Source organism: Vigna unguiculata, chromosome 9, assembly GCF_037176805.1.
Source record: "Vigna unguiculata cultivar grain cowpea cultivar isolate G323 ecotype 2 chromosome 9, ASM3717680v1, whole genome shotgun sequence".
Taxonomy (NCBI): domain Eukaryota; kingdom Viridiplantae; phylum Streptophyta; class Magnoliopsida; order Fabales; family Fabaceae; genus Vigna; species Vigna unguiculata.
In genome coordinates, this window is record NC_140800.1 from 4,054,061 (window position 1) to 4,067,846 (window position 13,786).

Sequence of the window (13,786 nt, forward strand, 5' to 3'; positions counted from 1 at the left end):
TTGAACACTTAGTGATGACGAACACAATGACACTCCGTTGGGAAACCTTGTGAGCGTTGCAAATTTTGCAAAGAATGAAGAATAATTGAACCATAAAAAAGTGTCATATGTGAAATTTGAAGATGTGTTTGGTTGATGTATAAAAAGTTATGTTTCTGGGAAACTGATACAGTAGGCATAGAGACGAGGGAATTTTTAGAATAGAATGAAGTGATTTTGCAAAAATTGCAGAAAATCCAAATTGGATTGGTACAAGCCAGCAAAGCATGACAGATAGCAGAATTTGACCTGGTTTTGTCAATAAAGTGGTTAGCTCTAGCATAGCATGTACATAGAGGGTAATTTGGATTGTAATCAAAGTAATTGTTAGATATCAATATGGTCTAATAAACTTTTATTATACTAATAACAACAAAATCACAATAAATAATAAAGGAATGTAATTTGAGGTAATTACACTAATAAAGATATTTTTACTGATTAGAAAATGTGTTCACTTCTAAATAATAATTTGAGAACAAGTGATTTGATAGGTAGGTGGGATAGAATAAAAAAATATTTTAATAAGTTAAAATATAAAATTATTATTTTACGTTAAAATTAATATTAATATGTTATTATTTGTTTATTGTTATTGTTATTTATTATTATAATTATTATATGTGAATATATTATTTGTTGAAATTATAATAAAGTGAACATAAAATATACCTTCAAAAACACCTAATGAAAACATTAAATACCTTCAAATCATCTCTTCACTCTGAAGAATCCTCTCACCCTTTCCTCAAATCATCTCTCCTATTTCTTCAAAAAATCACTGAACTGAACATGCATAGCTCGTGCAATTCCATCTACTCCATTGGTATATCAGTCAAAGTGAACACAAAAGAAAGAAGAAAAATAGCATTGAGTTGTTTATTTGAAAAGTTGAGAATAGTGTCAACCATCTTTTTCTTTGTGCATTATAATTTATAATGTAAAATAAATTTAATAGTATTTTTACAAGATACAAATATGTTTTTGTCACTTAAAAAAAAAAAAAAATATATATATATATATATATATATATATATATATATATATATATATATATATATATATATATATATATATTTCGAAACTGTATTTTGATCTCCATTATTTTTTTACTTTTGATCGGTAAAACTTTCGTTTTTAAATTTGGTCTTTGTTATTTTGTTTTAGATTTTGTAACATATTTCATCTCTCCTTGCAAACCGTAGTTGATAATTTAATTTCAAAAAATATTTAAAAGTAAATAATAATAATTATTATTATTATTATTTTGAGTGTGGGTCGAACATTCACTTAAACAATTTTTAAGTCCTTCAAGTATTTTGTTTTGTTCTTCGTTCGGTGTTCTTGTTCGTCAACTAAACTACAAGAAAATTTGATATTATCGACAGTCAAAATTCGTCGCTAAATCAACATTATCAATGGATTATCGACGATCAAAAATACGTCAGTAAAATGCTTGTCGCTAAAAATTTATCGATGAAAATCATATTCCATTGGTACTTATCGACGAAAAAAATTTGTCGATAATTACCGACGAAAATATTTGTCTGTAAAATCCGTCGATAATTATCAACGGAGAAATTTATCGATAATTATCGACCGAAAAATCCATCGGTAATTATCAAAAATTCCGTCAGTAAATAATATGCATTGTTCATCTTCTTCCTCCTCCCCCTTTCATTTTTTTTCGTTTTCTTCTTCTTCGTTGTCGTCGTCGCCGCCGCTGCCACCGCCGTCGTCTTGTTCTTCTTCCTCTTTGTTCATCTTCTTCTTCTTCTTCTTCTCCTTCTTCTCCTTCATCTTCTCCTTCTTCCTCTTCTTCTTCTTCTTCTCCTCCTTCTCCTTCCTCCTCTTCTTCTTCTCCTTCTCTTGCTCCTTCTTCTTCTCCTTCTCCTTCTCCTTCTCCTTCTCCTTCTTCTTCTTTTCTTCTTCATTTCTTCTTCTTCTTCTCGTCTTCTTATAAGGTGAGCTTTGGGCGAAAAAATTTCCGCTTCTTTTACCAACATATAAATCTGTCGGTAAATTTGTCGATAAAAAAAATAAATTATCGATGAATTTTAAGTTATATCAGTATCGACGGATTTTACCAACGAAAAAACCCGTCGACAATTCAAATTGGGGCAGGAAATTTTCTGCTTCTTTTATCGACGGATTTATCATCGATAAATTCGTCGGTAAAAATTTTTAAATTATCGACAAATTTTACTGACGGAATAATCCGTCGATAATACAAATTTGAACGGAAAATTTCTTGCTCTTTTTACCGACGGATAAATTCGTCGATAATACAGATTTTACCGACAGATTTTTTTGTCGGTAATTAAAATTTGAGAATCCGTCGGTAAAATCCATCGATAATTCAAATTTATCGACAAAAATATATCCGTTGGTAAAATTCTGTCGATAATTTCAGTTTTTTTTTTGTATCGATGGATACCTTTAAAAGGTGTTTCCATGGTAAAGTCAACACACAATCGGTGAAAGCGATAAATATTGTAATTAATGCAAGATAAAAATGTCCCAAACATCATACTTTGACTTGGATTTATACTTTTCGTCGTGGGTCTTTGATTAGGATTAGTCTAATCACAGTCCAATCATGTTTAATCCTCATTACTGATTTGTTTGGACTTAATTGGGAGATTAATTGACTTCCAGAGGCAAACCAATCGGTTGAGCCTAACTGACTGAATCAAGTTGCACTTATTTCGAGATTATTCAAAGAAGATTAGTATGTCCTCTACGCTAAGGATGTTTCCATTCAACGAAGTCGAGTCACCCAAATTGTAATTTTCGATCAAACTAGCGTTGGTTGAGAAATGGAATGAGGTGCAAACGAGTACGTGATCTCAAAGCTAATTCAAGGTTTACTCGAACCAGCAAGTCAATAAAATTTATGAAAACCTTCTTTGAAGTAGTCTCTTTAGTCGTTTCTTGTTAACTTGACCCGCCAGCTACTGTTAATCTGGCCCACTCACCCATAGAATACAATTTTTATTATTTTTCCATAACTAAAACTTAACTTAAATTTTACGATGATAAAATATAACTGTTGTAAGAAGAAAAAAAAACATCTTAAGATTATTTTAGTCAGCTAACCAATAAAAGGAATTTTTTTTACGTGTAAAAATACAGTTATCAAACATTTTTCAAATAATAATTTTATATTTATAACTTATAATACTAATTGAATGTTCTAATAAATTTGCAATCAATAATACTATTCCAGCTATATAAAAATGCTTAACGAGATTTTAATATAAATTTTATATATATTATTATTTGGGTACATATTCATTTGTTAATAATAGTTATTCAAACTTTATAGAGCATTTTGTTAAATTGAAAGAGGAAGGGAATGGCCAAGTGTCTGTTACACTTTGAATGGAATGAAGATGCGAATTTCTTTCCAAAATGAAGAAGATCTGAATGTGTTTGTATAGTCTTAAATATTAATCAATAGGGGTGATCATGGATTGAATTTTTAATGATCCAATCCACATTCATTTTAAATCCAAATAGTTGGATTAGATTTTCGATCCAAATCCATTTTTTCAAAAAAGTAGATTGAATTTTTTTTAAAATTCAGATCCAAATATTTAGATCAAGTTTAAATCCAGATCTAAATATTTGGATCAAGTTCAAAATCCAAAATCCATTTTTCATAAAATAAGTTCAAATTAAATTTTTTAAAACTTCTGTTCATAGGGCTGACACCATAGAATTTGACAGATTTTTTGTCGGGGCCAATGAGGCCAAATTTCAGCATGGGATGAACTTGGATGACTTTTGAACGAATTTCGGTCGGGGACGACATGACCAAATTTGGGCCAAGGTCGACATGACAAAATTTCAGTTGAGATCGACTTGAGTTGATTCGACTGAATTTCGGCCAGGGCCGATTTTGCCTAATACGACCAAATTTTGGCCCAAGCCGACTTGGCCAAATATGGCCACATTTGGGCCAAGGCCTGATGAGTCAAGTTTCGGTCAGGGTTGACTCCACTAAATTCGTCGGTCGGAACCGACTTGACTAAACATGACAAATTTTCGATCACAACTGACTAGGTTGAATATAGTCAAATTTCGTTCGGGACTTATTCGACCGATTACAACTAAATTTGGGCTATGGAAATCTGTCATATTCTATGGTGTCATCGCTATGGAAAATCTAATCCACATCCATTTTGGATCTGAATAATGGATGTGCATCCAATTTTGTGTCCAAAGGGCTAATACCAAAGAATTTGACAGATTTGGCCGAATACTTCCAAATTTCATCCAGTACCAACTGGGTCAAATCTCGATCGGGATTGACTTGACAAAATTTGGCCTAATTCGGTAAAATTTTGTATAGGGTCACGCCAACTCATGTCTCACGTCTCGCATCTCGCGTCTCTCGTCTCACGTCTCTCGTATCACGTCTCACGTCTCACGTCTCATGTTTCACGTCTCATGTTTCACGTCTCATGTCTTACGTGTCACGTCACACGTCTCACGTCCCACGTCGTCTCATGTCTCGCGTCCCACGTCTCATGTCCCACGTCTTACGTTTCACGTCTCACGTCCTACGTTCTACGTCTCACGTCCCATGTCATACGTCTCATGTCTCTCGTCTCACGTTGCACGTCTCACGTCCCACGTCGCATGTCTCACGTTCCACGTCGCACGTCTCACATTATTGCACTGAAATACTTGATTCTTTCATAAAATAATGGTGTTTTGGTTTACTCGTTGCAATATAGCTAAGGTTCTTCTTTGTTGTTTATCCTTTTTTAGATAATAGTTTCTTATTGATTGAAAGAAGGAAGAGAAAGGACATTATTTTGCCGGAAATAGGAAAGCTAACCTTATGCAACAACAATAATTTGAAGCTTTTGCAGATGTCTGCTATCATTACTTGGATGATTTTAGAAAAGTGTTTAGATGTTGGCAAACAATATTTTTTTATTGGTTTTCTATTTTGACATTCAATATGCGAAGAGATGTATCACAAAATTCTAATCAAGGGTGGGCAAAAAATCTATTTTTTATAATCCAATCTATTATTTTTGTGATCTAATCCATTTAATATCTATTTTATTAAAAATTCAATCCATTTAAAATTCATTTTATTGGATAAGGATATCAATGTGATATATATTTTATATCTTTTATGAATTGGATATTCATTCTCTAAATCTATATTTTCAAAATGGATAATCCAAAATATCCGATTCAAATTTTCAGTTTATATTTTTTGTTAGGTTAGGCTAAAAGTTGAGACCGACTAGTCCAAATTTAGTCGTATTTAATTGAGTTGGCGTAATCCTATAAAAAATTTGGCCGAATTCTGTCAAGTCGGTCTCGATCGAAATTTGGCCCAGCTGGTCCTGGACAAAATTTTGAAGTATTCAGTTGAGTTCACCCTGTAATATCCCGCCAAGATATTACTGATATATAATTAAATAAATGAAATAAATAAAATATTGCGTTTAATAATACCTCATTTTCCCAAGACACGGGAAAATTTAAAACTTTATTAAATGGGCGAATAAAATGTACAACGTTCCTTACAAAACCAAAATCCACAATATATCAAGTCACCCGTCAGGGTTTACATATGTTTCTAAAAACAAGTAAATAAACGCAATAGTTTCCCCAAGTCAATCCCCTCTCCGCGACTAGGCTGCACCAGAGCCACCTGCATCACCAACATCTGCTCCCGTGTACCGCGTACACGATCATCGCTAAATATACGCAGATAGGGTGAGCTTAACAATTAAATCACAGGTATAAAGTTGCAGAAATATAAGCATATAAACACAAGATATCATACATAACATCAACATATCACATTGCCCAGTTCTTTAATTTCTACCATCTGACCCCCAATCAGATTATTCGTGTTCTACAACGTCTAAGGATTACTTCAAGGTGACTTGTTGCCATACCTATCGGCCACAACCGATAGAGCACGTGCGGGAAAACATGCTACGGATCATACACCGCAACGCCAGGTAGAGTTCCCATATACGAACATAGTCTGTATTCGTCCCAAGACTACCAAACTCGTCAGCCAACAACTGAGGAGGGCAATCTATCTGGACCCATCCATACTGGCCACAACCAGCACACTCACACCGGCAACACTCGCCAACCCGAGCCACAACTCAAGGGTTCCTCGTGTTCATCCGCCATCCCGAGCCACAACTCAAGAGATGTTATTCCGAGTCACAACTCAAGGAATACCACGTGCTTAACCCCTATCCCGAGCCACAACTCAAGGGATACGTTCCGAGCCACAACTCAAGGAACACCAGCAATCTCACCCTTAAAGCATCACTAGGCACACTGTAGATCACAAATTCACAAGGAAAACTCAAAGCTGCAGCAGTATAGATTGCCTGGCGGGGGACACGTGCCGCCAAGCACTGCCAGCTCCCAGATCGCCTGGCGGGTGTCGCGTACCGCCAGGCGTCAAGTGCGTTAAAACACGTAACCTCAGTCGCGACCGCCCAGCGGGTCATTCACTACCGCCTGGCGCCGATGTTTCCGTTCCCCATTGTCACTGCTCCGTCCGCCTGGCGGAATCCACCTCTCTGCCAGGCGCCACTCACTCCAGTGGCCCTCTGTATTGATGACTATCGCCTGGCGGTCTCAACCCTGCCGCCAGGCGCCATACCAGTAGCTGCACAGCACGAGTTCCAAACTGTCCAACCAGACTATATGACTCAATTTTCCCAAACCTCACCCTATAATTTCTCTCCAATCCTTTTCCACATATCCTCAAAACAAATTCAAATGTCACCAAGGCTAATATAATTCACCATTACAACTTAACATCCTTGTCCTAAACCTCTACTTGAGAGTACCAATTACCTCTAAGGTTTCACAATTCAACCTGTCGCACATAAAACAGAATTCTAACTTATGTAACTCAAAATCACATATTACCATCACACCAATATTAACTCATATCACGATCTAATTTACTTGGGTTCTTTGTTATTCTCATGTACTCTTTTTCGCATAACCTACCCACCATGTAGGTGAATTTCATTTCATAAAACTCTCCATCCCCAATGACTCCAATTGTCTTCTAACTGAACTCATTATCATACAAAACTTCCTTTAACCTTCAGCTCCCCCCCCCCTTAACCAAGAAAACGCCACTCCTGCACTACCATCGTCGTCGCCTGGCGGCAAGTTTCACGCCGCCAGGCGGTGCATCAGATCTGGAAATTTCCAGATTTCTGCAATACACCATTCGGCCTCCAGACCCCACTATGTCCTCACAATTTCACGTATATAAAGCCCCTTATCTGACTGTACCTACTCCATAAATTTTCCTTTCAGAATCTTCACTCTCTTGCACTTCACAGTACCAAATTTTCCCAATCTTTCAACCTTAATACCTAGTTGTACTGTTCTATTCGATTAAACTTTTATATCACAACATTCAACAACAATTTCGACATCCAATTATTCTCTATGACTTATCCTAGAGTTTTCCTCGTTTGAAAATCACCCAGAACCCCAGAATTATCAAATTCGAGACCTAACGCTTACGTCGCCTGGCGGACGGATCAACACCGCCAAGCCCTTCATCCCAAAATCCAGAAAATGATAAGAACCCCATGCGTCGCCTAGCGGCCGGGAATGTGCCGCCAGGCGGTTTCCCTTCCAGAACCCCAAAACCAGCTTACACAGATGAGTCGCCTGGCGGTGATTCATCACCCGCCAGGCGATTTCTGGAAATTTTCCAGAAATGCAGAAATTCGTGAACACATCAGTAGATAGACATTCAATTTAACATACATCACATATTATCATTATTTAAAATAAAACAACGGCGTCCAGCTCCCCTAACCTGGAATCCCTTCGCTTAAATTGAATTGTTTGAGATACTCCAATGATCACTACGTCTCCCCCTTCTTGATGTGGTCACTCAAACCTCACCAGAACCTCACTCAAACCTCACCACTCTCTCTGATTTTCGTGCTCTAATTCAGATCGCTATTCCAGCTTGCCAAAACCTTCCCTATGGCCATTTTTTACCCTTTTAAACTTGGCTTTTAGTAGAGTTTAATTACCCAAAACGAAATTTACCTAATGGTACTGTTAACTACCATTTAATTGACCTTTATGATCTGTTTTTCAGCTACCCAAGGCTGCCTCTCAACTATCTAGGGTTTTTCCCAACCTTTCATATTCAATTCAAAGCCAAAATGCCAAAAATAATGTTTTTAGTTTGGTTCTCCAAGGTTTGAACCCATAACCATTCAATCACAAAGTAATTACACAACCAATTCAACCAAGTCATGTTTCATGCTTAACAAATCCAATTCAGACATCATATCATACCAGAACATAATTACATAGATTTAAATAATAAAACAATAACACAAAAGTTAGCATACATAGGACTCAAACCCAAGTCCTCTCACACAATTTAAGTACTCTTAACCACTTGAGCTAGTACTTTTCCACATCATACCAACCATAATTTAATGTCATAATTATTTCCCCTCCCGTATTTATTAATTAATTATTTAATTAATTAATTAAATTCTACGGGTCTTACACACCACGACCCAAATTTGACTGCATTGGGCTGAGTCGACCTAGACAAAATTTGACTGTATTCGGCCGAGACAACCACGACCAAAATTTGGCTGTATTCAGCCTAGTTGGCTTTAGTCAAAATTTGGTCGAATTGAATCAAGTTGGCCCCGATTGAGATTTAGCCGAGTCGGCCCTGACCCAAATTTGGTCGTATTTGGCTCAGACGGCCTAGGGTGAAATTTGGCCGTATTAAAATGAGTCGGTCACGATCGAAATTTGGCCGTATTCAACTGAGTCAGCCACGACCGAAATTTGGCCGAATTTAGTCGAGTCGGCTCCAGTTAAAATTTGATCGTGTTGGCCTCAATCAAAATTTGACCGAGTTGGTCCTTACTTGAATTTGGTCGTATTCGATAGAGTCGATCACGATCGAAATTTGGTTATATTTAGGCGAGTCGGTCCTGACCTAAATTTTGCCAAATTCAGTCGAGTTGGTCATGACCAAAATTTGGCCAAGTCGGCACTTACCCAAATTTAGTCGTATTCGGTCAACTAAGTCCCGAACGAAATTTGACTATATTCAACTTAGTCGGTTGTGATCGAAAATTAATCATATTTAGTCATGTCGATCCCGACCGACGAATTTAATGGAGTCAACCCTGACCAAAATTTGACTGATTAGACCCTGACCCAAATGTGGCCATATTTGGCCAAGTCGGCTCTGGCCAAAATTTGGTTGTATTAGGCAAAATCGGTCCTGGCCGAAATTCAGTTGAATCCAGTCAAGTCGATCTCGACTGAAATTTTGTCGAGTCGACCTTAGCCCAAATTTGGTCACATCGTCCCCGATCGAAATTCGTTCGAAAGTCATCCAAGTTCATCCCATGCTGAAATTTGGCCTCGTTGGCCTAAAAAAATCTGCCAAATTCTATGGTGTCAGCCCTATCGAAAATCTAATCCACATCCATTTTGGATCCAAATTTGTGTCCATAAAACTGACACCAAAGAATTTGACAGATTTGGTCGAATTCTTCCAAATTTTGTCCAGGACCAACTGGGTCAAATTTCGATCGGGATCGACTTGACAGAATTTGGCCTAATTCGGCCAAATTTTGTATAAAGTCACGCCAACTCAATCAAATACGACTAAATTTGGGCTAGTCCATCTCAACCTTTAGCCTAACCTAACAAAAAATATAAAGTAAAAATTTGGATTGGATATTTTGGATTATCCATTTTGAAAATCTAGATTTTGAAAATGGATATCTAATCCATAAAATATATAAAATGTAGATTAGATTGATATCCAAATCCAATAAAATAAAATTTAAATGGATTAGATTTTTAATAGAATAGATATTAAATGGATTAGATTTTTAATAGAATAGATATCCAAGAGTTAATAAAAGGGGGGTGTGGGTTGGATAGCTTCTTTGTCCATATTCCTCACCAAGAAAATGAGCTTTTCTTATTGGATCATCACCAAACATTTTAACATTTCTTAGTATTCTTTTTCTCTGGGCGTCAAACATTTCCCTTCTACGAAACAATACAAGGCACACACAGAACACCCCATTCCGAGACAAATCATAAAAACAGAAAATTATTAAACAGCCAAAGTACAAATCAATGAAATTGAGCACCAACCCACACCCCCCTTTTTTACATTTCATGTGGTTCTTTCCTCAAGAAAGCACTTTGAATAAGCAAAGTACAACAAGGACACGAGAGAGAGCTTTGGCAGTGTTAACTGTTTGATAATTTCATTCTTCCAATCCAGCTGTGAAGGCTACACCAGTTGAAGGTAACCAAAGATTCCCCTCAATAAATTGCGACACTGTGAAATTACTAGCCTGGCTAGAATCATTCATCACATGGTACCCTGGCCATTTCACTCGGTTACCAACTCCAGCACCAGCTCCATAATTCAAGTACTCTGCATAGTACAATGTGTCCAAGGCAAAGTCACCATCCCACGCCAACCACCCTTCGGGACTCAACACATCACTGATGTAAGATTGCATGAAAACTGTTCTGGAATATCGTTTCCAGGGTCTGCCGAGGTATGTGCGGGTGGAGTTAACCGAGTTCAGAAGGTCAGAATCAGCAGAAATGTTGCAGAACTGGATCGAGAAACCAGTTGGTTCATCAGGGGTTTTCCTTCCTTGTGCTGTGATGGTGTTCTTTTGATTCGGTAACCCTTGTTTGACCTCTATGAGGCAGTTTTGGAAAATGGCAGTGGCATCACCAAATATGAAATCCACAGTGCCAGTGATTGTGCATTCTCTGTAGAATTGGCGCATGGTGTGGGTATAGAGGCTGTCTTGGTAACCGGAAATCCCACATCGGTAGAATACAGAGAGGTCAGAGTCTGATCTGAGTGCCACAGCTTGGTGCTTCACTGCTCCTGCTGTGTTCTGGAAGGTGATGTCTCGTGCTATGAATCCTCTGCCACTCACAGCTACGCATGCAACGCAACCACACAAAAACAATCAAAATTAGGTCAGAGATTTCGGCTGTTGAAGACAAGTGTTTTTGGTCTTTTGAACGTAGTTAATGCAGCACATGCACATTTATTTTTCATTATTACCAGTTCTATACGTGGTTAATTAACGTTTAAATAGTAGGACCAACTTTGCATTGGATAACTCATACATAACCACGTATATTTTTTTCACATGCAGCATGTGTTCAAGTTAGCAGATAACTCGGTCTCTTTCTCCCTCAATCTTTATCTTAAATTCTTTTAAGATTTAAATAAATTAATTTAAATATTTTTAATTGAGTTATTATTAATTTTTTAATTTATTTACCATTAATATAAGAGTAGTTTTATCAACTCTGTCAATAAAAGACAATAACTAATTTCCCTTGAAATTATCTTTAATAATATTTTCTTTTTTAATTATATGATGAGGCTTTATTAGAAGACAAAATTCTATGCGTTTAAATTTTTTTTGTTCATAGCACTACAATATTTTTATTATAATAGCACACACTAGCTAGGATTACTTTTTCTAAGTTTTATTTTACTTTGTCTGGTTCTTTCTTTTTCTTTCACTCTTAATTGGGTATACATCTATACGTTTGTAGGTACGGTAAAACATCTCATGTGCCATGCAGAGACTTGTATTATGGTAAATACACCTAACTTTGGGAATAGGTTATATAGCAAGTCAACTTTAGGTCTCCTTCACTATTACAAACATATACAAAATAATTCATAGTAACTCAATTTCTTATTGCCAATTATCAATTAAATATTTCACAACAAATTATTCACGTAAATAAATCAAAGTATTTGTTGGATTTACTTTTATACAGACAAAATCAGTAATTTCTTTTGTTATTTTTCTGTCAAATGTTTTCACATCAAATTAGTCTTTCAATATTGATTCATTTCAAATGTTATTACATCAAATTAAGAAATTGATTTATTGAAATATTATACGAACAATTTAAATTTCCTAACATACATATATATATATATATATATATATATATATATATTTATATTTGTGGACATCATATTCATTAATCATTAAGAATGTGTCACTTATTATTTTTAGTTGTAACAGTATGACTCTCTCCAATATGACAAAAGAAAAAACCAGAAATTGGGCCCTCAAAATTAAACGAATTAGAAAAGGATATGGAAAGAAAACTTCTCCCAAAGCATTTTCTGATAGAAAATACGAAAATAAAATAAAATGAAACTTCTATATATCAAAATTAATTTATAAAAAAATTTAAAAAGATAAAATATGCATAAATTATTTTAACCTATGAAACTTTCTTTTTCTAAAAATATTTATGGAACAGTTGTTAATTACATCCTTATATATAGAAGAGTGTTCTTACCAAAAGTTGCTGACCGGAAGGTGGTCCAACCGTCGACGAAGCTCCTGTTACCGGTGATAACAGTAACATTCATGCCTTCTCCGATCATCATGAGATTCCACTTCTTCTTCTTGATCTCAACGTTCTCATGGTAAACCCCTCTCTTCAGGAATATCACGTAGCGTTTCATGCTGTAATTAGGCGCAGCCAAGACTGCATCCATGATTTTGGTGAAGTCCCCGGTGCCATCGGCGGAAACCACCGCATCCGCGACCACCCCATTTGTCTGGAGCAGCTTCCTGTCCCCCGGTTTAACCCACGACGGAAACTGCTCCTCTGTGGAAGAGAAAGGGGATTGGTTCGAAATGGGGTTCACCTGCGTAAGAAGTTCTTGCAGCAACGACATGACTTGGCCAAGCCCTGTGGAAACTAAACCCTTCACAATGCCGTCGGTGCCGTCGAATCCGTCCATGCATGTGTCTTGGTTCGCAAGTGCAGCACTTAGCCATGTCCTCAAATCTGAACTTTGGTTTCCTGTGCTGTTATGCTTCCCTGCAACATGCAATACCAGAAAATGAAAAGTTGCATCTTTAATTTTGTAATATATTGTTTGGAATTAAGAAAGATGAATGTGAAGAAAAAAGATGGTACCTTGGGGATTCTGCGTAGCAGAGACAGACCAATCAAGTTCATCAGAGGAGAGGTCAAGCAAATCTAGACAATCAGAGACGGCGTTAGAAAGAAGCGAGTCTCCGAAGCCAGAACCGAACTCAGAGAGGATGGAGGTCACATCCTGCAACACATCAACCACAGTTTTCACTGTCCCCGCGAATTCAGAAGGCGAAACGTTCAGATACTCGAATCCCACACTGCTGCCATCTGAGGCACCGATCACAGTCGGCAAAAATAAGAGGAAGAAGAAGAAGAAGAGTGTTGGAGATAAGTGTTTGGGTGAAGAAAGCTTCATTGTGTTGTGCTGTGTTGGAACACGCTCAGGGAGTTGCATCTTTAAAGAGAGGAGAAGTGGAATAAATAGTTCAGAATGTAATGGTTAGATGGGCAGTTGAGAGAATTTAAGACAAACAGCAGAGTTTAGAAAAAAATACTCTAAAAAAATGAGTTTGATTCATTTTAATGTGAATGTAGGTATATAAAATTCAAAGGGTTTTTATTGAAGTAATAGCAACGCTTCTGAGTCAACCTTTGCTTCGGAATAGTAACATGGTATATAAAGAAGGGGTGTTTGATTTGTTGCAGTGTCGGCGGTGACGCTACACTTTTTTTCATCTCACTTTCTTGTTATTGGATAGGATAACATTTATGTTCTGAATTTTAAGGTTGCTAAAATGGCATTTTTGAA

General features: G+C 36.6%; 1 protein-coding gene across 1 annotated transcript; it reads right to left on the minus strand.

Moving 5' to 3' along the window:
* Positions 1–10,028: 10,028 nt before the first annotated feature.
* Positions 10,029–13,448, minus strand: LOC114162780 (pectinesterase/pectinesterase inhibitor PPE8B-like). The gene is made up of 3 exons (XM_028046758.2): positions 13,078–13,448; positions 12,448–12,978; positions 10,029–11,047 (listed from the first exon to the last, which is right to left on the minus strand). Exons 1-3 carry the CDS (start codon positions 13,430–13,432, stop codon positions 10,350–10,352), a joined length of 1,584 nt encoding a protein of 527 aa, XP_027902559.2. The 5' UTR covers positions 13,433–13,448; the 3' UTR covers positions 10,029–10,349.
* Positions 13,449–13,786: the final 338 nt, after the last annotated feature.